Source organism: Vitis vinifera, chromosome 5, assembly GCF_030704535.1.
Source record: "Vitis vinifera cultivar Pinot Noir 40024 chromosome 5, ASM3070453v1".
NCBI classification, from domain to species: domain Eukaryota; kingdom Viridiplantae; phylum Streptophyta; class Magnoliopsida; order Vitales; family Vitaceae; genus Vitis; species Vitis vinifera.
Window position 1 is genome coordinate 5,865,790 of NC_081809.1, and position 23,713 is coordinate 5,889,502.

A 23,713-nucleotide genomic window follows, 5' to 3' on the forward strand; every position below is an offset into this window, starting at 1 on the left:
TGCAAGGACATGGGAGCATTTCTTTTCCAGGTGCATTGCTAAAGGCAAAGTCTAAGAATTCCAAAACACCTTTATGATATTCACTACTTACTCTTGACTTCTGCATCCAACTCTTATCTATTGCCATTTTCCTCGTACTTCCGCAAATTAAACCCTTCAATCACATAACAATGAATCTTCATATCAACTTATAATGAATGTGATATGCTTTTGATCATCTCAAATTCCTATATTTGGTAGTGGTTCCTATCCCATTTGGAAATACATAATCCCTATGAATCAATCACTAACATGCTTAGTTTCATTTTGATAAAATTTCGGCAGCATTTCCCCATAGTTCTCCAAGTACACGAATTGGCTAAGGTATAAACATACTATTAGTTAGCTTAACTAAGTTGCTAACAATATGTCACCTTCTCCAAATATGCACCCAGAGAACAAGGGAAATCACTGTCAAAACTTATCAATATGCTAAAGCATAGGCGTGTGATTTCATAGATATTATGTATTTCCAAACTGTCCAAACGGACAATTCAAGCATCATTTGCAGACAATTCTACCAATCATATACAAAACATATAGGTTGAAAACTTGAATATGATCACAATAAATAATCATATCCACAATTCTACAACTTATATGTTTTTAGTATATGATAAAAGAGACAATTGTCAAGCAAGGATACTTGAACGGGATTTCTAGGGTTTTCTAAAATGAAAATGAGTAAATGATAAAATTACTATAAATATAGTTTAGAGTAAATTACAATTAGTCTAAACAAGTATGTTTGATTAAATTACAATTTCAAGAAGTAGGTCATCCTAAATGGAAAATTACTATAAATATAGTTATTTTTCAATTATGCCTATAAAATATTGATTTCATAGATATGTAAGTTTTATAGATATGTGGAGCAATTATGCCTACTCTTCCTTGTTTTTGGGAAAGAATTTAATGTGTTTAAAGGAAAGGGATAAGAATAAAGAAAAGTAAAAAGAATAAATTGAAAAAAGTAAAAGTGTTTACCTATATGTTAAGGAAGGAATTCTCTTTTTATATTTTGTAAGTGTTTATCCTTATGATTTCCTCTTTCTTAAATAAAGAATCCTACTTAAAATTTTCTAATAAAAAATGCTAGTACATATATATATATATATATATATATATATATTCTAATAGATTGATTTGCTTTGCCTAGAAATATAGCTAAAGTTCAATTTTAAAGAAACCATCCTCCAATTAGGCTCTTCTTCTCTAGTTTTTCAGATGAATCTGCGTTTTCAATTAGGCTCCTCCAATCAACACCACCATGAGAGAATGTAGCTCTACCTCTGCGAAACCCTAGAGAGAAATGGAGAAAGAGACTATACCCATTAAAAAATAAATATTCAGATGAGTCTGTCCACTATAGTCAAAGTTTTGAGAGTAAAGTTTTGAGAGTGGGTCCATTGCCTGACACTATCATAATGATGATGAGGATTTGAAGGGATTAATATTAAAAAGGAAATCACGTTTTCTGCCACCTATCAGCTTCTCTCCTTTACCAATAAATAAGGTAAGGAAGAGAATTCATATTAAAAAGGAAATCACGTCTCCTTTACCAATAGAGAAGGTAAGGAGGAGAGGTGCTACCAATTTGGACTCTTGCGGTTGATGTTTAATGCATCCGGTTTTTTTATATCTTTATCTCTTTTATTTATTTATTTTTTATATCATCAATTTTTTTTATAAGGATTTATATTTTGAATTCGATGAATATTTTAGCCACTCAATCCCCTTTAAATTTTTTCGATTGGAAAATTTTGTGGTGATTTGATTGATCCGGGTCAGACTTTGGCTTAGACCCGAAGGGTGCTGGAGAAAAAAATAAATGTAAAAGATATCATGGATCATGTATATCCAAAAAGGAATAAGTCCTTTTCAACGCTGGAACTTATTCCTCTCACATACAACTATGCTCCACCAAATAATCATCAATAATGACAAAAATGTGCAAGAGATGGGGACACATGGGTAATTTTTTTTTTTTTTTTAGGTAATATTAATATTTAAAAAATAAAGTTGGCAGTTTTTTAAAGTAATATTAATATTATAAAAGTTTAATCCAACATGAAAAAATTTCTTATATAAATGAAAATATAATTTTTACAAAATGCAATATTTAAAAAATATATATATTAAAGATTTTTTTAATTATAATATCTTTGAAAAAATAGCTAAATAAAAATAAATTATTTTATTAAAATTAAAAATAGCCTTTTGGTTTCTAAAGGGTTGATCCAAATAGAGCATCCTATGATCCTTAGGACGTGTTTGATATGTCCTAATGAACTTCAATTTCATATTTATTAAGAATAAAAATAAATTTTAATTACAAATAAATTTAAAATATATAGTTTTTAATAAAATATGAATACTAATAATATAATAAAAGTATAAATTATATTTCTTTATAAATATTATAAAAATATTAATATTAACATTAATTGATTTATTTTGTTTAAAATAAATAATAATAATTCAAAATTAATAATTTCTAATACCATTTATATGATTTTATAAATATTATAAAAATATGGATATTAACATCTTATAAAAATATAATTGATTTATTTTGTTGAAAATAAAGAATAATTATTCATTGCTAATACTATTCTATTTTAAATATATATAAAAACACGTAAAATTTAAAATTTTAAAATATAAATGAGTCAAAATTTTATTATATGCATATATTTATTACTTAATTATGAAAATGACATTCTAAATTATTTTATTTAATATGTAATCAATTAATTAGGTTTTTGAATTTCAAATTATTCTTAAAAATTACAAGATTTATTATACTTAATTAATGCTATATTTTTTTTATAGCTATTATATATATTTTTTGAGTTTTCAATTATTTTTTAAAATTATTAAACTTATTAATACATTTAATACAAAATCTCAAATTAAATTATTTTTTAAAATTATTAAACTTATTAATAAATTTAATACAAAGTCTCAATTTGAAATTTATTTTCTCTAATTAAAAAATCGGAAGAATAATTTTATATTTTCCTTTGCTTTTAAAAATTGTTTCTAAAGAGTACCAATCAAATGGTAGTATATTTTTTTTTTCATATTTTTCTTTTTTATTATTTTTCTCTTATCTTTTTTCCTTTGATTTTATGGGAACCAAATATTATTTATGATTTTATGGGAACCAAATATTATTTAAAAGTTTCAATTGATTTTGGTTAAAATGTTTTCAATATTTACTTTTAAAAGTGATTTTTGAAAGAATAGTTATAAACCACTTTAAAATTTAATAGTGATTTAAAAAAATACTTTTAATATTTTTAATACTTAAAATTTTTTATCATTTAAATATTTAATTTGGGGATATGATCTGTAGATTTGGATGAAGATTGGGCATTTAATGGGATGTGGATTGAAATATGGTAGATTAAAAAAGTTTTTTTTAATTTGGTAACAAATATTTTTTAAAACAAAATTTTTTATCTGATTGGCAGATTTGTATCCAACTACCACATTGAGATGGAGGCAGTGGTGGATGGAAAAATATTTACTCCTATTGCAGGGCACCAACCACCTCAAGTTGAAAATTTAAATTGCTTTTAGGCTTTTACCGGTATTTATATTCCAAGTCTTTTAAGTGGTTTTCCTTGAAATTGTTTAAGGAGATTCATTTTCTGGTGTTTTAAAAAAATGTTTATAGCTCTAAAAATACGTGTTTGATAATATTTTAAAAAATAATTTAGAAAATTTAAAAAAATAATTGAAGTGTTTTTTAGAGAAGCAATTGTAGGTGATTTTCTAATATTACAAAGGGATTTTTTAAACTTAAAAAAATATTTTTAAAATTTTATCAAATACTAAAAGTGTTTATAGCTCTAAAAATACGTGTTTGATAATGTATGTTTAATTTAAATTTATTTCACACTATTAAATGTATTTGAATTAAATAAATTATAATTTTAATATTAAATGTTTCATAATTTATCTCATTAATCTTATTCTATAAAATCAATAATAATAATATTATTGTTATTACTATTTATTAATATTATTATTATTATTATTAATTGAACAAGATTATTTTTTACAATATTTATTTTAAAATTAAAACATTACCATAAAGAGTCAGGAGTAACTATAGGAAGTTTAAAAGTATTTTTGAATATCTAAAAAATATTTTATAAAAAAATAATAAAATTTTTATGGTAAAAGTTTATTACTTTAATTTTTTTTATTGCTTTATTATATTTTTCCTTTCCCCTTTTCAAGTTTTCCATGATATATAATAATAAAATTTTATTATTTATTCAAAGAAAAATAAATAAAATAAATTTAAAAAATATATAAAATATATAAAATAGTTTATTTATATTAAATGTATTTATAAATTTATATTATAAATTCTAAAAATATATTTTATGGTAACACACTAATTTTTTTCTTAAATTAAAATAATAATAATAATAATAATAATAATATAACTTTAAACTTTTTATAATTAATAAGAACTATTATTATTACTATTAATGATAATTTCTATGATATATAATATTTTCTAAGAAATTATAATAGGTAACAAAAAAGGTTTAAAATAAATAATAGACTTTGGTCACGATTGTGTCAATCCCGTGACCATAGGTTCAACCTTTACACATTTGGTCACGGTCAATAAGAAATTTGTGACTATAAGTTCCCATACAGTCACGGTTAATCAATGGCGTGACTACAAGTCACAATATATATATATATAGTGACGGTTTCACAAAAAACCGTGACTAAAACAGCATTTGTTATACTTTTTGTCACGAATTATAAAATTACCGTGACTAAAATTATTGGCGCCAAAATTTCCCTCCCTAAATTTACCATTAGTCACGGTTTCAAATAAATCCGTCACTAAAATACCCTCTCATCAATGTTTTTGGTGACGGTTGGTAAAATCACCGTGACTAAATATGTTTTTTTTCCCACCCTAGCTTCATTAACACATATAGTCACAATTTGACCGCGACCGTGACAAAATAATACCTTTGGTCACGATATTTGTGGCCGTGACTAAAAGTTCGTCATTAAAAACCTATTTTGTTGTAGTGAATAATCATGCATCTTAGGAGTTGTCAGAGTTGTTTGTGTGACAAGTTTTTTTTTTGGGGGAGAAAAGGTATATTTTGATATTCCCATATGAAAAGAAAAATGGAAAATAAGTATTTATTGGATTGAAATCAAATTTATTTTTGCATTATTTCGTACTCTTCTTAAGATGTCTTTTTGAGTAGGGAGGACAAGGGGCGGAGGACAACAGCAGATAACAAGTTATCCTCATCCTAACCTCACTCCATTTATTCAAAAGAATTATTGTCCCCACTCCATTAAAAGAATTAAATGGGGCGGGGTGGGGCAAGACAAGTACATGAATTTTCCATACCCACCTTGCCCTTTTTTTTTTAATTTTATTTTATTTTTAAATTTAAATACATTAAAATAAATATAAAAGTATGAAAGAAGACGTTTTCAATATGATCTTTGGTTTTAATGCAATATATGAGGTATGAACTTCTCTTAAAGAGTAATTACTCTCTGTGATGGGAAAAAAAATATAAAAAATATGTTAATGACATAAGTGCTCTAGTTTGATTTCCCTCTTTGATCAAATTTTGATGAGATCAAATTTTGATGAAATCAAACCATCATTTTAGTTCATAGCATTAGATATCGTCTCTTAAATTCAGAAAAATCTACTAAAGAAATTAAGGATAATGAGGGAAATAAAAGTCTTATCTTGTAATATCGGTTATGGGTTGACAATAACAGATTTGTTACTTCATAAGTTTTAAAAATCATGAAAAAAGATGTTTTTTGAATATGATATTTGGTCTTAACACGATATATGAGGTATGAACTTCTCTTAAAGAGTAATTATTCTCTGTTATTAGAAAAAAATATGAAAATATGTTAATGACTTAAAAAACTTATGTTAATCACTTGAAACAGCCTTTCTAATTACTTGTCATACTCAACTTGGTCGGGCATCTAATTCAACAAAAACAAGTTAACACTTAATACTATTAGGTTGTATTTAAAATTAAATTAAACTAAGTTCTATTTAGATTTAAGTGGAAAAAAAAAAAAAAACAGCACCTAAAGGTCTCATCAAACCCTTAAGCATCATAATATCTGAGCTTTCTCTAAGATTTGATGACTACATGTCTTCATTTAGAGAAAACACATCACTCAACGATGGGTATATATATCACTCAACAAAAAAACACATTTTGGGCTCCCCAGGTGGTCTTTATACCATGGACCAGGACCACCATCATCTCCTAAGCCCATTTCACTCAACCGGGTGGGCCGACTGTGCTTTTCTATTTATCTTCCCTTTTGAATGTTTGTCTAAATACTAGGTCAATGACAAGGTCATGAAATGATGGTCAATGTCTAAATACTTAATGCTAAATAATGACTTTAATATAAATCATCTTATCTTTTGCCCTAAATGTCATATGCATTGACCATTAGATTTTACTAAATGTCCTCTAACTTCTCTTCTAGAACTTCTATATCATTTAACAAAGTTTTTTTTCTTAAATAAATATAGTACTTTAATTCAACGGATTGTTATGTAATTTTGAAACAAAATTACAAAATAATAATCATGTACGTGTGAGTAATGATATGTTCAAATTTTATCATACCCTAAGCATCTTAGGAGTTGTTTGTGTGACAAGTGTTTTATAAAAAAAATGGAAAATAAGTATTTATCGGGTTGAAATCAAATTTATTTTTGCATTACTTCATACCCTTCTTAAGATGTCTTTTTTTAGTAGGGAGGACAATAGACACGCTTCAGGACAAGTTGCCCTCATCCCAACCTTGTCTCATTTATTCAAAATAATTATCATCCCCACCCCATTAAAAGAATTAAATGGGACGAAGCAAGGCTAGGCAAGTACATGAATTTTCCATACCCACTCCTAATTAACTATTTTATTTTTTAATTTTTTAAAAATTATTTTTAATTTTTTTAATTACATTAAAATAAATATATTTTAAAAAATAATTAAAATATTATAATTTTTATAACTTATTATTATTGTTATTATTATTATTATTATTATAAAAATATGAAAATAAAAATTAATTTCATTTTTTTAAAAAAAACATCAAACTCACCCCTAATACTCTTACTTTAATTTCAAACTCATCTTATTAAGAGAAAAACGGATACCTAAAAAAACTCATAGCATTGTTATCCCTATCTTTTAGTTGCATGCTTCCTACCTTTCCAATGATGTATTCCTCAATCCATGACTTAATTATACTCCAATAGCATCAAATTTTGAATTTGGGTTTATATTTTCACTCCTAATAAATAATTGGTGAAATAAAAGAGCAAACCATTATTATTTTTTTCCATTTTTTAAAAACCAAATAAATATAAAAGCGGATTATTAATTATTTTCAATACACCTAAAATGAAAGGAAAAAAGTTTTTCTTTTACTTAAAATTTAATTTTTAATTATTGATTGAATTGTAAAGATTTTTTAATTAAAAAGAGATAAAACATAGATTTTTAAATTTAAAAGATATGACATATGGAAAATTAAATTGTTAATTTATTTTTAAAAAAATAAAGAGAAAAATTAGATTGTTTGAAGTGATTTTTAAGATAAGATTCAAAATTGAGAGAAGCATTGTGTACCTTTGAGAATATTTTTGAAAATAGTTATCAATAAATAATCTTTAAGAATCATTTTCAAAAAAAAAATTAGAATATGTACTAGGAATGTTCTCATATATTTTTTTTCAAATATTTCTTATTTTCATTTACTTTTTGCATTTATATCATTATTTTTTAAAACTTCTAAAAAAAAATGATTAAATTATATTATCATAAAACAGTTCCAAAAATATTCTCAAAAAACCATTTTTGGAAACACTGATAACCAAATGTGTTTTCTTGGGCATAGTCAAAATTTCTTTTATTTTTTATCTTATTCAATTTATTACAAAAATAATATTTGTCATTATATTAAAGTTTAATTACTAATAAAATTAGTATGATATTAATGAATTTTTAAAATGTAGTCACCTTATAACAAGGTAAAAAATCAAAATATTTCATTAAAAGAATGAAATTATCTCAAATTTATAAAACTAGTCTCTTTTATATATAAACTTAAACTATAATAATTTTTTTTACATAAATACCTTTTAAATTTTAATATTTGAATTATTTTTACATCCTTTTTACATCCAACTAAAAATTAGAAAGTGATAACAAAATGTGCAAACTTTTAAATATTTTAAGGTTATATTTGGTTTTCGAGAAATTTAAAAATGTAAGGGAAATAAAATAGAAAAAAAAAAAGTAAAATAAAAAATAAATTTAAAATTTATAAATAATTTTTATATATTAATTCAATTTTTTTTCATTTATTTAACTCTTTTATATAAAAATTAAATAATTTAAAAATATAAAAAATTTCTTAATAATTTTAATTATATTTGACTTTCTTTCATATTTTCTATAATAAAACCAAATATGAGAAAATCATTTTTATTAAGCTTTGTTTATTTCCCCAAAATACTAAGAACAATATTAAGAAAAATGGTTTTCTCATATTTGGTTTTATTATGAAAAATATAAAAGAAAATTTATAATTAAAATTAGTAAAAATTTGATGTATTTTAAAATTATTTAATTTTTAAATATCAGAGAAAAATAAGTGAAATAATTTTGAAAAAAGTGTATAAAAATAATTTATTAATTTTAAGGTTATCTTTGGTTCTCCAAAAATACTAAGAATAAAAAATATCAAAAAAAATAATTTTATCATATGGTTGTGTTATGAAAAATATTAAAATAAAATAAATTATAATTAAACTAACTAAAAACTTCCACATTTTTTTATTATTTGATCTTTACATCATAAGTTAAATAAGTTTGAAAAAGTAAATAAAAATAATTTATTAATTTTATTTATTTTTTCTTCTTTTTTTTTTCACTTTTTCTCTCTATCTTCTTTCTCTTACATTTTCCCTCAAATTTTTCAAAAACCAAATATAACTTAAATCTTTTTTTTTTATTTTCTTTCATTTTACTTTTTATTCTCATTTTCTTTCCGTCACAATTTTTTAGAGAACCAGATATAGTCCCATACCTTTTTTTTCCTTTGCTTAGTATTTTGCCGGACCAAACAGAGCATAAAATTTGTAAAAATAAATTTGTTTTAAGCTGATCATCCTTGTTTTCGATTGTTTTTTTTGGCGAATATTCTTAGTTTGACCAGAAACCTCTGGTCCTGAGACTCAGAATGGAGAAAGGGGAAAACAAAAAAGGTGGGAGTGAGGCAAGAAGTTACCAGGAAATTTCGTGGTGTAAAATGGAATGGAAACGTGGGAAGACTCAAGACACAGAGGCACAAAGTTTGGTAAAAAGAGACGGAAAGTTGCTGGAAACGTAAACGCACCTTCGTAAGAAGCTTCCTTTGAATGGAGAATTGAAGACGATATTCATATATACCAGGCTAACTCAAAACACAGTAGTTAGGGTGATTTCTGAGATCGGATAACCAGAAATGGCGGGGACGTTGCCAGGAGTGGGGGTGGGTTCAAGGAGGATGAGCCACCACCGCCACCGTCAAGATGATCCTCTTGTATTCCGAGAACCACCCCCTCTCAGAGAACGCCTCCAACATTCCACCACCGTCACCATGGGTGAAACTGCTCTCATGGCTCGCCAGAGGCTTGATCGCAAGCTTGCCCACTACCGTGCCTCTTCCAGGTTAGCCCCCTTTTCTAGGTCTCTCCTTCATCGATTCACCCTAAAGATCAAAAGATCAAGGAAGTCATTTCTCTGTGTTCTTTCCTTGATCTAGATCTCCCGGTTGCCTGGATCTGTACATTCATGCATCCACCGTCGATCTCTGATGGAATCCAATTGAATCCAAAGCAAATGGATTTGTTCTGCCAATTCTACGCCCAAAACTCATCCACCTTCCTCCCAGTCTAACAAGAAAAAGCCCTTTTCAGTTAAATCAGAAACGAAAAATTCCCTTTTATAAACAAATTCAGGTTGTTTAAAAGGGCGTTAAAAACACGGATTAGAATCACCTTCATCAGATATAACCTATGTTGATTAAAATAATACTTTTTACAGATCAAGTAAACAAGGAGCAAATGGAAGCAGGGAGAGCAACCATAAAGAGCGCACAAAGAGAAATAGCAGCATAGGGTCAAAAATATTAGGGAGACCCTGGAAGCTGCAGCTCAACACTGGTAGTAAATCAAATGGGGAGATGTGTAGTGTTTGCTTAGAAGATTTCGAGGGAGAGCAACAGATGATGGAACTGTCCTGCTCCCACAAGTACCACTCCAACTGCCTCATGCCCTGGCTTGCTTCTCATCCCCACTGTCCCACCTGCCGCAACCCTGTTCAGTGCGCTTGAGTTTTTCCCCTGTATTTTTATCAAAATATTGGTGCGAAGTCCCTCCTCAAACCCTTTTTGATCTCCTCTTACATTTTTCTCCTAATGTATAATCCGTTTGAGAAAGGGTTTAAATCTCTTGTGTCGGGAGAGAAGGCCATTGGACAGTGATGATGTCCCTTTCCTATTTTCTCTCTGAATGTACATTGTTGGGCTCAGAATTCTCAAATTCAATGGCGGAACCTGGCTTGTCGTCTTGCTTTACCTATAAAGACTCGATTGTTAGGACTAGTTTCAAACCATTATATAATCAGTATTCTCAAATTGATTATTGAACTGTACTCTAATCATGAGGTCATAAATATATATAATTAAAATTAAAATTAATTTTTAAAAATTATTATATTGAATTAAAAACCTAAATAATATTTATTTTTTATCATTGATATTATTAATATAAATGTTGAATAATGAATATATATTCAAAATTGATGAAAAATTCTATTATTTAACTTTATTTATGTCTCAAAAGTTATATATCTCATTATTTTATCATTTAAAAAATGATTATATTAAATTATTTATAATTTTTTTTAATCATATTATCTTATATATTATTACAACAATTTTTACTCGATGATCCTTGAGGTCAACCTGGAAATGAATTTTGAAGATAAAATAAGTAAAAGGCAATGATTTCGAATTCAATATCATCATTATTTTTTCCAAAAAGATTTTAGTTTTTTTACAAAATGTTTTGTGCTTTTCATAAATAAAATTCTAAATTTTTCATAAGAAAATTTATTAACTTGTTTTACAGGCTTGTTTCCAACGACAATACGCCACATAAGATTTGATAGTTGTTAGCTAGGCAATAGACTAGTTGTAGCTTGATCCTGGTCGAGGATAGAATTCACTGAGTAGCTTGACTCATGGATGATCGACTCCTTAGGTTTTCAACAAATTTGAAAATCTAAGTTTAAAATTGATCATATTTTTATTTCATCATAATAAAAAAGTAAACAATATAATAAATGAATAATTAAGAAAGATAATTCAATGGAACTTTGACTTTAAACAATAGTTCGTGACTATGATTTTTAATTTTTTTTTTTAAATGGTAGTAGATTTTTCATAAGAAAATTTATTAACTTGTTTTATAAGCTCGCTTCCAGCAACAACACGCCACATAAGGTTCGATAGTTGTTAACTAGACAATGGACTAGTTGTAGCTTGATCCTGGTCAAGGACAAGATTCACTGAGTAGCTTAACTCATGGATAATCGACTCTTTAGGCTTTCGATAAATTTCAAAATTTAAGTTTAAAATTGATTATATTTTTATTTCATCATAATAAAAAATTAAACAATATAATAAATGAATAATTAAGAAAGATAATTCAACAAAACTTTAATTTTAATCAATAGTTCGTGACTATGATTTTGAAATTTTTTTTTTTAAATGGTAGTCTATGACTACAATTTTTATCTTAAAGTTAAAGTTGTAGTAATTAATTATAGTTTTAAACTTAAAATTAAAATTGTAATTAATGACTAAAGTTTTAACTACTTCAAAAAAAAATTAAAATTGTAATTATCCAGTACGATTTAATGATATCAATGCCTATGTGACGAAAACACAAGATTGAACATTATTTTGCAATCATGTCACAGTTAGTTTTTTGTCGAGACTCTATTCAATAACAGTGACCGGGCATGCTAAAGAAAAAAATAGTTGCAAATAATTGGGTATGACCCAGGCCAAGATATCATCTCACGAGGCTACGGATACACTTCCATATTACTTTGCCCCTCTAAATTAAACTTTATATCTTGCTGCCCCTCCACTCTTTCTGTGGGACGGGATGTGACGAGGTTACCTGTCGTTCTTGACATCCCTACTTTCTCTGCATCATTGAAATAAAATAGTTGGGGAAAAGAGGAGGAAATGAAGTGGAAAAAAGGAGGTAACAGCTAACAAGCTTGTAGAGAGTTGGGATGAGATGGGAAGGTAATGATGTGGAAAGAAAGGCCAAGGCATTGGCGTAGAATTTAATTGGATGGGGTGACGATCTTTTCTTCCTTACGAAAAGGATTCATTGATGAGGATTTGGGGATGAAAGAGAGTTTAGTGCCGTGTGGCAAGCTTTGGTACGGCGGACGTGTAAAACTAAATAAATAGAAATATAGATGTTTGGTTTTAGAAATGGTGATTAAATCTCTAGATTTAGATTATTTTGTTTAGATTTTTATTAAAGTTGATATGGTGTGAAGACGGATAATTTTTAAATTTATTCGTCTTTTCTCTTTTGGCATCCACATCCTTTGAAAAGAAAAAGGGAAAGAAAGGGTGCGATCCGGGTGTGGAGTGGGAAACGGTGGTTGCATACTTGCATTAAGGCGGTTGCCGCGAGGATGAGACGAATCCTCTAACCCTTAATGCCCCAACCACCAACTCCAACCATTTAGCCTGTTTCTGAGACTTTGTAACTGAGCCACGTTGACGCCTCACCGTCCAACCTGCCCCCATTTTCAAACTCCCTCCCAAAGGTCACTATTAAAATAAGAAACACAAGCACCTCACCACCTTTATCTCTCTCTCTCTCTCTCTCTCTCTCTCTCTCTCTCACTTCCATTCTGCTTGAGAACAGAGATGGCTTCGGCTAATGTTATTGTTTTCCTCACCATCCTTCTTGCCCTGCAACCTACTACTACTATAAGCGAGATATTGTCTCCTCTTCTCTCCCCTATTTTCGGTTTGTTCCCTCCTCCACAATCTTTTGCTTTTTGGCTCATGAAGTCACAATTTTGTCTCCTTTTATCTTCTGGGTTTGAGGGTTGGTGGCTTTTGATCCACTGGGTCTAGCATGAATTTCAGATTTAGTTGCTAATTGGTTTGTGATTTTGAAGGGTTTTATCATGCCGATGCGATGTTGTTCTTTGATTTGTGGCCACAGATGAGGTGTGCAAAGAAGTGGAATGTGGAAAAGGCACTTGCAAGCCTTCTAATGACAGTCCTCTGTATTTTGCATGTGAATGTAATCCTGGTTGGATGCAGACTCGCCCCGCCCATGATGATCATCTCAAGTTCCTCCCTTGTGTGATTCCCAACTGTGAGTCTCTCTTTCTCTTCATGCATACTCCCTTTTTTGTTTTCAAATTTGAAAATCGAAGCTGCTTTCTATGCAAATCAGTTGTGTATTCCGCCTTCCTTTCTTTATGACATCAATTATTGCTGCGTTTGGCTGAGTACATTTTCAAATTTTGAACAAGGGGGCATTTATGTTTTGATGTTAGCTTGGTGATATTCTGTGAGGGTTTTTTGGGTAACCCATTGGGTTTGTTTCAGGGAATTGGGGGCTTGTGGGGTGATCATCACTCACACTTCCTCACGAGTGTAATTGAGGGAGGAATGCTGAAAGACCAATATGCCCTTGTTGACTTAGTCACCAATATTAATAACTTGTGATGGGGGAGGATAATGAGAAATTTTAGAGGTCATTATGATTTTATCTAGAAGGACAGAAATAAACCTTCAAAACCGCTGTAGGGAGGATAAATCTTAGCTCAATGGTGCATGCCCAGAACAATTTGTCAAACGATTAGGAAGGAAAATGAAGGGAAAGCATGAGCTCACAATAGAATTATATGGCATCAAGATATGATCAAGAATCAATTACTTTTTCAATTCAGGATGGTAATGCATGTTACTTGCCGGAGGACCACAGTCGTGTTGAGTGTGCCCTACTTTCTCAAAAAAATTAAACACATTCAGACTTGTGACTCAAATATTGTACCTAACTAGGATAAGACATTTAATTTCTTTATAAATCCTGGATATTAGGTCTAGAGGTGATCTTATGCTAGTTTAATAATCAATTGCAGAGAGTTTGGTTTTGATGGTGCTGATAGTTTCTGGTTTTTTAGGCACCCTGGATTACTCCTGCAAGGAAGCTCCCTCCCCTGTTCAAGAGAAAGAAAATCGAGCTAATTTGTCATTGTTTGATCGTAAGCATCACTATACTGTTACATACACTGTCAGTTGATACTATTTTCTAAATATATTTATTTCATTTTTTTTGTTTTCTAGCCTGCCGCTGGACTGATTGTGGAGGAGGTTCATGCAACAAGACATCGAAATTCACACACACATGTGAATGTAGAGAGGGCTATTATAATCTTCTCAACATCACCACCTTCCCATGCTTGAGGGAATGTAAGAACGCTAACTGAAAAGTAAACGAATATGGATACTAGAGATTCTAATTTTTAGGTTCAGAGGAAATAAATCAAATTTTATAGGTGGAAATAAAATCAAATTCTGAGTTTAATGTGCATGAATAAAAATAAAATGGCCCAAATTCATGATGCATGGATTCTAAATTTCCTGCCACTAAATTCTGGCATTTCATTATTAGGTTCGATTGGATTGGACTGTTTGAATCTTGGGATCACATCATCAAACAAATCAACTTCTTCAACTCCTAGCATGGCTGATAATGGCAAGAACCAAGGTGAGGATGGCAGTTCAAAACTCTTATGGTACTTTTTTCTCTCTTCTTTATCCTTCCCTATACCCAAGGTTGGATGATGAAAATTTTGGTTGATAAGCTTCATCACCAGGTGGAAAACAACCAGACAAGTTCAGTATGACTTGATTGAACTGTATACCTGGATTCTGAGATGGACAACCTACTGGATCTGTTTTCTTTTATGACTTAAATCTTTATGAGCAATTGGGTAACTACCCTCAAAAGATTCTCAATTTGTTCAACCAAAAAAAAAACAGGAAGAAACTGTTTATCCAATTCCACTAGAGATATATTACTCTTGTTGATGAACAGCATGCATATTCCAATATTTAGTTCGGTAGTTTCAGCTCATGAAACTGAAGTACCATTTTCTTCTTTTTTTACCTATGTCTTTTTCAGCCAAAACAATCCTACAAGGGAACTTCTATTTGTGGATTATCTTCATGCTGTCATGGGCTATGGTTATGTGGAAATAGTAGTTGTCTGAGGTTGCTGTCTCTGGATTGAAGATAGATCATGTTGATTTCTTCATAATATGGTGAGTTTACTCCCATTTTTTGTGTGATGGCTGCTGCAATCAGCTTTTAGTTTCTTAGTGTAAAAATGCAGGCATGCATAAGTTAGCTAGAACAGGCATACAATGGAGGAGGGACGCTTATCTTTCTTCTTCATTTTTATTTAATTTCTTTTGTAGAACATGTAGTAGAAATGCCACGGTTATGTTAATCGATTATTTATTTGTTGTATGGATCACACTCTAGTTTTTTCCCATTCTATTAGTCATTTTTTTTATTTATGAAACTCAGATTGGTTGCTATATTTTTCGGTAGTTTATTGATGTACTCTTGGCTAGGCTATATTACAATAAGAGAAACAGGCTCATGATTATGCTAATTCTTAAAATCTTCATAGTTTAAAGAGCTTGAGCAGTTGTTGTGCATACTAAAGTTTCCAGCATTAAACTAATAGCTTAATCCATCCTTGAGTCACATTAGTCTGATCTATTGATAATCAGGCTTCTGTTACCATGAGAAAAGAGCAACTTGGAAACTCACCACATCTAGGTTTGGGGTTGAAGGCTATGCTGTTGTGTAGGTTTAGACAGGGCAAACCAGTCTAAAGGATTTGTACAGGTTTACTAGTTTTTGTAGAAGATGAGATGCCTTCTTTTGACTTACCTCCCAAATGATGCACAAACTTTTCCTCTTTTCTAAGGTTATTCATCTTTTGCTTTATGTTGTTGGGAGCTAGTTGAAGCAGTTGTCTGAGTTTACTTAGAAGTTAAAGAGGTCATCATAGCATGCTGAGGAAGGATCAAAACAAGCATTTGTGTCATCTGACTGAAAAATAGTAGGAAAATGCTAATGCATAGCCGCCGTTGGAGCCAAAGAGAAGTGATCAGAGTCACGAGTCACAAGCGGATGCAGGGACTTCATATGAAGTCTCCAGAGACTCGGTATGCCTAGAAATCCATTCCAAAAGGAGGCTGATACTCGGGCCCTGTAAATAAATTTAGCTACAGCAATAGAAGTGAACAAACGTAGATTGACCAGTTACCTGAGCTATACTAAGGATAGGAAACCAAAAGTATAACATTATTGGGAGCAATGCCCATGTGGGGCGGATGGTAGCAGGTGGCTATCATGTTGTCAAGCATGTGCTTCTCTACAAATTCAGATGATGACATATGGGTTATCGTTCCCTGGGAGTTTGAAATAATAGGAAGCATTCATGTTTCCATCGTCCTCTCCATTTTCCTTGGTGAATCCATTCCCATATGAACTATGAAATACTCCATCGATGCCTGTAAGCTTTTAAGGCTTTGGTTTGGCGAAGCCTCCACTACTAGCGCTTGCCATTGGCCCTTCCTCAGTGGTGTGACGTTGGTTACAAAGGGCTGAATAGATTGGTCCAGTTCAAGTTGATTGGGCCTAAGGCAACTTCCCTTGATATAGATACAGTTAGGTTCTAGTATTGAAATATGCGCCTAACCACCGCTGGGGCCAGCCTTGGGGCAATGGTACATGGACGGATCAAAGTATTGTCTTCTACTTGTCTAACACAACCTCTTTCGGGCATGTGCTATCATGTACTTTTTTAGCTTTTTTTAACTCCTTGATGTGGTTCTCTCTTTTAGTACGCCATAAATTTCTTCATAGGTCTCAGTGTAGCCTAAAATTTGTATGGCAATCTAGAGCTTCTCCGGTGCTCGTAATCTCAAAAGCTATTTTTTTAATAATATTGACAATTACTCTCTAATTCAAACACCAAATTGTCAAATTTTAGCAATCTACTCCGATGGGTAATGCTGAATTTACCCGTTGAGAGTTGCGGATGGATGGAAGCGTCAAATCAAACTTAAGGTTGAAACGTCAACCATAGTACTTCCTATGGTTGCCTTGTCTTGTATATAGTTCTCCATCATAATTTAACATCTTCGGTCCTGCCATAAATTATTAAGGGAGACTAATTGAAAAACTGAACTCGCAGCTTGTTAATATGGTGTCCATTAAAAGGGTACTTGAAAGTTCCTATTCCTTTTAAGAAACTACATAAAATAATAACAAAAGATGGAATTCCACATGCATTCAATGTTCAATTTTGTGATGGAAAAAGAAGATGCCTCTTCTTTAAGAACGTATCTGATGATTAAGGTGGGAAAGAAGGTCTTGAGCTCCGAGCCTTGGAATTAGGGGTGGCGCTTGGGAGGGTGGCTTGCCCTGGATATGCGGATGGTGGCCAATGAGCTGATGGATGCTTGTGTTCATTAGATTTATTGGCTTTTGATGAGACCTTAACACTTCTCTTCTCTCTATAGAAGGCGTGTGGACCTAGACCTCCCTCAAGCTGCAGCTATCCATCAACCTTGATTTTCTTTCTACATAGCCAATAATTCGTGGTGGAATGACGTTTTGTCATGCTCGTGAAGTGACCTCAACCACCTCTAGTCCACTATCTTGTTAAGAATGCCTTGAAAGATACTCTTAAACCAAAATTTACTGTTTTCTTTTTTTTTTTATTCTTTTTTTAATGTTTTACTTCAAAGTCGATTTGTGTATCAATTTGATAATTCCGCTTGAAAACAATTAATTTCACTACAATATTTTTTAATTATTCTGTCAAAATATAAGCATCCTCCGGCTATTTCTCCATTTGGGGCGTGGTAGATGGTTGAATCATTGCACCAGTAGCCGTCTCTCATCTCTCAGACGTCAAGGGCTCTTCCAATACATCAACACCTACTCATTCACTCGCATTAAGTCACGCCCACCAATCGATCAGCTAATCAAAACACCTCGTTGAAAAGTTTGTGCTATACTCTCCTCGTGTCTTCAGCATAGTTCCACTCACCTCCCATCTCACTTCAGCTGTCCCATCATCTCATCAGTAAATCCCACAACTGTACGGGGCATCGTTCCATCGGCGGCGTACGGCACTCCCTTATAGGGACACTATAGGCCTGCGACACACCCCCACCTTGCCCACCTTGGTATCTTCGCCCAGCTCCTCCATATCCCAATTTTTACTCTCTCTCATGTTCTTTGATTTTCGTGTGTGAATTATTGCTGGCTTTTCCCTCTAAAAGCCCTTGCTTTTACATTTCTCGGTTTTCGCTTCCTCATAAAAGCTTTCTTTTCTTGTTTCTACCTTGCCCCCTCTTTTTCTACTGGGCTCTGTATCACCAGTCTTGCCACCTCTTTTTTCTTTTTTCTTTTTTCTTTTTTCTTTTCCTTTTATTTTTCTGCATCTTCTTTTCCACACAGAAGGGGCTTTGGAAATTGGGGTTGATGTGTGCGTTATGGATGATGATTCATGTGAAGGCGATGGCAATGGTCACTATTGGGGATGAGGGAAGGGGATTCGTGAAGAGATTCATGTTATGATCTAAGATAAGATTGTGGTGTTCCTCACTTGGTGACCCACCTCATTTATTGGCATTGTTTATAATAAGAATACGCATTGTTTGCTCTTCCAACACACGTTTGATATGCCATAAATTCACTGCTCAAATTTATTGAGACATCTCCTTTGTTCCCCGTGATAATCCCTTGTACACTAGCTAAGTATTCTGGCTGACTAGGATGGCCCAGTGGTCAAATAAGAAAATTACTTCTGAATTCTAAGAATTTGATCCGATTTTCTATGCAACCTGTGAGAGACAAATAGTTTTCATTGTCTGTGAATGTGATGTGATCATGGGATGAATGAATTAGTTTGGGTTCAACGTATAGACAAGGAATTCATGGAATCGTGTTTAATTTCCGGATAGGATATTCGATGGTAGTGGAATTCGATGTCACATTTAAAAAGGAAAAATTTATGAAATTCCATGAATTTGAAGGTGGACCCAGGATTGAAATAAGTTGATTGTTAGATATGGCCAAAGCAAGATTCATTTATAAACTGGGTCCAGGTTATAAGAGATGTGCTCAAATGATAGGGTTGGGCAAGTTGACATGTCATCATCTCTAGTAGAGTCATTTTCCCACTCTCATTCTCCATGTACATCGAGCATATATGACCTGTAGGGCAGCAGCATTAGTCAGTCGGTGGTGGTGATAATCAAAGATTCCAATGAGAATGGAATAGAAAATTAAGAAGAGAGATGAAAGAATTGGATAGCAGGGTGGTTTCACCACCTCGAAACATAGTGGATCTTGCCCTGTCCTCCACCTTTTCTCCAAAACATGGAATTCTGGGAAGCAAATTCGACGGTGCACATCACCCACCATGACCTTGGAAGTTGGTGGAGGCGTTTTCCTCTCCAATTCAGCTTCCGCCTATACATACTTTTGTTTCCCATCTTATCATGTCTCTGTGATTCTTTGCTAATCGATTAACCCCATCACCTCCAGTACCAATAATCAGTGGCAGAAAAGGACCCCCATTGGGATAATCTTTTCCTTCTTAGACAAGCTTTCGGGTAAAAAAACTACTGGAGAACATGAGGAATTTGCCCCTAAGATGACAAAGCTGAGCCACTCAAAAACAAAAAGGATCATTGGTGTAAATCCAGATATGGGAATCATGGGAATGGGGACAAAGCCAGAATAGGGAGAGGGGTCGCTGTGGTGGCTAAGTGTGGAAGTACAAGCTCAGAGGGAGACTTATATTTGTTTAATTTAAGAGGGGGTTTAGTGTAGGGTTAGAGACATAGGGTTTGCAGAGGTACACGTAGTATCGAGTTTAATGATGAAAATGAGATCCTTCTGTCCTACCAACCCATCCACACCCCTGCTTTAAACTTTAATCTCTGCTTTTCTTTTTCCTCACCCCCCTTCTCTCTCCCTTTGTCTCCTCATATATTTAATAGGAAGCCTCCCCATTTACTGCAACTTTGAAACTTTGTATGTCTCCATTTTCTGCCAAGACATTTCTCCCAATCATGTATCCTATCATGCAAGTTTATTTAATAGTAACTGAGAAAGGATCAAGTGAAAGAACACTCTCTCTCTCTCTCTCTCTCTCTCTCTCTCTCTCAGTGGGAAGCTAAAGTTGCTTTGGCCCAGAGCCTGCGAGCTGCTTCTTTTTTGATTCCTGGGATGACTGCTTCTGATTTCACCTTAGCATTTTAAAAACAGCTTTTCCGAACTAAATGCTTTTCTTTTTGCCCTTTTGAAATTTTCTTTTTTGCAAGAATTAAAACAAAGAAAGAAAAACTGGCCAGAAATCCAAATAATTACCAGTTATATTTTCTGATCATATTAAAATATTTCATAAAATAAACTAATTATTTAGTACATGTTTGAATTTTTTTTTAAATAATTTTTTTATATAAATATAATGGGCAGATAAGAATAATTTTGATATGGATTGATGGGTATTTTTTATATTTGATACATTGATGGATGGAATTTTAAGGAGAAGCTAGTATTACCACCTAAAGTGGAATTTGGCCAAGGAGTTAAGAAAGGAAAGGAACAAATCATGCTCTCCATTAATTTCAGTTAGGATATCAATTTGGATGAGTCCAAAGCATGGCGAGATGGAAAGGGTCTACATAAATTGGGAGAGTCAATGACACGACCCAACTGGGACTTCGTGATAACCTTATGGGTCCGGTGCGTCACCATCACAATTTATTATTGGATGTGGAGTCCAATTTCGTCCCCAAAAGGAATGAAAATAAAAAATCATAAATTAGGATTAAAAAGAAAAAAAAAAGATGTATATAAGAAAAATACGATTTTCAAAGCTAGCAATTACATAGCGACATTATTCCTTCAATTTCCCATGCAACTATCTCCACTCAGCCCACTTCCCCATTTTTCTGAAGTCTAATTTCCACAAAATGGTCAACAGCTGCGACTTTTTGAGTCTTCCCCTCTTTTCTCAAAAGGGAAATACTTCCAAATTTCAAGAAATACCCTCACGACTCAGCAGAAAAATGAGAATCCACACCTCTCAGCTGAAATGGAGGGTGAGCTGTGAATATTTTAGCCAGAAAAAAAAAATTTGAAACAACTCAAGATATTCCCTGATATGTATGCGGCAGACACGCCCGCAGTTAATACATGCTCACATCATAATTGAGACACAGACCCCTATAAACAGACTAGTTTATTCCAAGCAAACTTGGCTTAATATATTAAGTTTTGAAACCTTGGCACAATTTAAAATGTTGGGTTCCCCATGAATATTACAGAAGCAAAATGATTTTTTGGGGGTTTTTATGCTATGGTAAGCAACAAAGTGTTGGCATTGAGATGAACAAAGTACAAACATTCTGCAGTGATTAGAACAGCCCCACTTATTTGACCATATGTAAGGCACTTTCTGAGGCTTGTCCACATTAAAGAAATGCGAAAATATTGGATCAGCGTAACCCCATTAGTTTTGTCCAGAGAGGCATATGGGAATGTGGGAAAAAATGGAAAGTGAAATAAGGGGAACATGGAGCCTCCTGCATGGAGTCCCAAATGGGAATTAAGGATTGAAGAGAAGTAAGTAAGCTTTTTTGGGATCTGAGGGAGAGAGAGAGAGGGGGGAAGAGATTGATGAAGGAGATGATGACGGTTGCCAGTCACGCCGAGGACTCTCTGCCAAACAAGGGGCAGTACTTGTTAGAATCTGCTACCAAATTTGTCAGGACTCCCTCTCTCTTTCTCTCTGTACTTGTCTGCCTCAGACCCAGGCAGCCATGGCCTGTGGCTCTCTGCCCCTGTGGCCGGAGCCTTCACCAGGACAGCAACACAATCACTCCACTCACCAGTTCCTCAAACGTTTTCCCTTTCTTTATGTTTTCTTAATCTTATATGGCAGCCATGTAAGCTGTGCGGTAGGGACCCATCTGACATGGCTGGGCATGTCAGATGGGGAAGGGAGATACCAGATACGGCGAGAAACTTTGGAACGTGGCTTTGATATTTGGAATGTGAATCCGCCTCTCTTTTGTCTCCTTCCAGTTCCACTAGCCCACATGGGGGATTATTTTCCATTCAAATAATTTAGGTGGCCATGAGTGAGAGCCGGGGTGATGTCTTTTTGTTTGGTGGGACGAGGTTGAAGACTATTACTATGTTTGGCGGGAAAAATATTGAAATTAAAAATTAAAATTAAGAAATTATATTTATTCACAATCCTAATCTCATTTCACTTATTTTTAACTTATCAATATAAAATTAAATAATTTAAAAATAAGTAAATTTGAAATTAATTTTCATTTTTTAAATATTAAAAAAAAACACATATTTCATATTTTTAGAATATATTATATAAACACACAAACACCAACTCCTGTTCACAGGAGAAAATGATTTGAATGATGACTAACGTTACTATACATGGCATGAATCAAAGTGTATAGTGTTCATGATCAATGACCAAGTACATATCATTCACGCTATTTTGAGAAGTTAATCATAGTCGTCCTATTTTAAAAATGAAATATTTTCAAAAAAAATTCTTTCATCAACCCGATAAATAAAAAGGGTAAAGAGGAAGGATTAGCTTACACGTGGAAGAAATGTCTCCCAATGATTGAAGGGATTACCTCCTTGGAAGGGAACTCTTCGTCGACGTGGCCCATTCATTAAATTCTCCAGATGGATCCAGTTCTCCACGGCTCCACCCCCTCCTTCGACTGAGTCTATTTTTCACTCCTCTTCTCTTCAACCATATGCTAATTTTTCGCATATCAATAAATAATTATTTTTTCCATTTACTTATTTTATTATTTTACACAAATTTTCAAAGCCTTGGTGGTAAGTTTTTTCTCTTTTTTCTTTTTCTTTTTTTTGCGTCAGATTTTTTTTTTTCCTGAAGGGAATTTCAATTCCCGGTGACGGTACTTTGAGGCATTTGGTCAGCTTTCTCATTCCGATTCCAGAATTGTTGGGCCATTGGAATTTTAATGCCACACCCCCACCATGTCTTTTGATAAAAAGGACAACAGCTTTCATATAAACACTATTATACTTATTTTGACAACGGTGTCATCTTTATCCAAAATAAGGGATTTTTTTTAATTATTATCATATGGAAAAGGAAATTATGAAGTTCATTTATAATCCTTTCTCCTCCCCCCACCCCTTTTTTTTTTCTCAAGAGATGGAAAATATTAGTAACCTCAAATTTTTTTTTAATAGTTTTTAAGAACAATTTTTAAAAATATTATTTTTAATTTTTATAAAACAAAAAGTTTGTTTAGGAAATTAAAATGTTTTAAACTTATTTTTAATATGTTTTAAAAATAATTTTTATGTTTATAACTTTATTTTTAATTAT

General features: G+C 32.0%; 2 protein-coding genes across 2 annotated transcripts; both read left to right on the forward strand.

The window, feature by feature from the left end:
• Positions 1 to 9,123: 9,123 nt before the first annotated feature.
• On the forward strand, positions 9,124 to 10,719 carry LOC100261405 (RING-H2 finger protein ATL33). Its single transcript, XM_002283219.4, has 2 exons — positions 9,124 to 9,812; positions 10,188 to 10,719. The coding sequence occupies exons 1-2, from the start codon at positions 9,607 to 9,609 to the stop codon at positions 10,474 to 10,476; spliced, it is 495 nt and encodes a 164-aa protein (XP_002283255.1). The 5' UTR covers positions 9,124 to 9,606; the 3' UTR covers positions 10,477 to 10,719.
• Positions 10,720 to 12,662: 1,943 nt separating this feature from the next.
• LOC100263116 (uncharacterized) lies at positions 12,663 to 15,739 on the forward strand. The gene is made up of 6 exons (XM_010651653.3): positions 12,663 to 13,210; positions 13,412 to 13,567; positions 14,382 to 14,462; positions 14,545 to 14,670; positions 14,873 to 14,968; positions 15,386 to 15,739. Exons 1-6 carry the CDS (start codon positions 13,108 to 13,110, stop codon positions 15,460 to 15,462), a joined length of 639 nt encoding a protein of 212 aa, XP_010649955.1. The 5' UTR covers positions 12,663 to 13,107; the 3' UTR covers positions 15,463 to 15,739.
• The last annotated feature ends 7,974 nt before the right edge of the window (positions 15,740 to 23,713 follow it).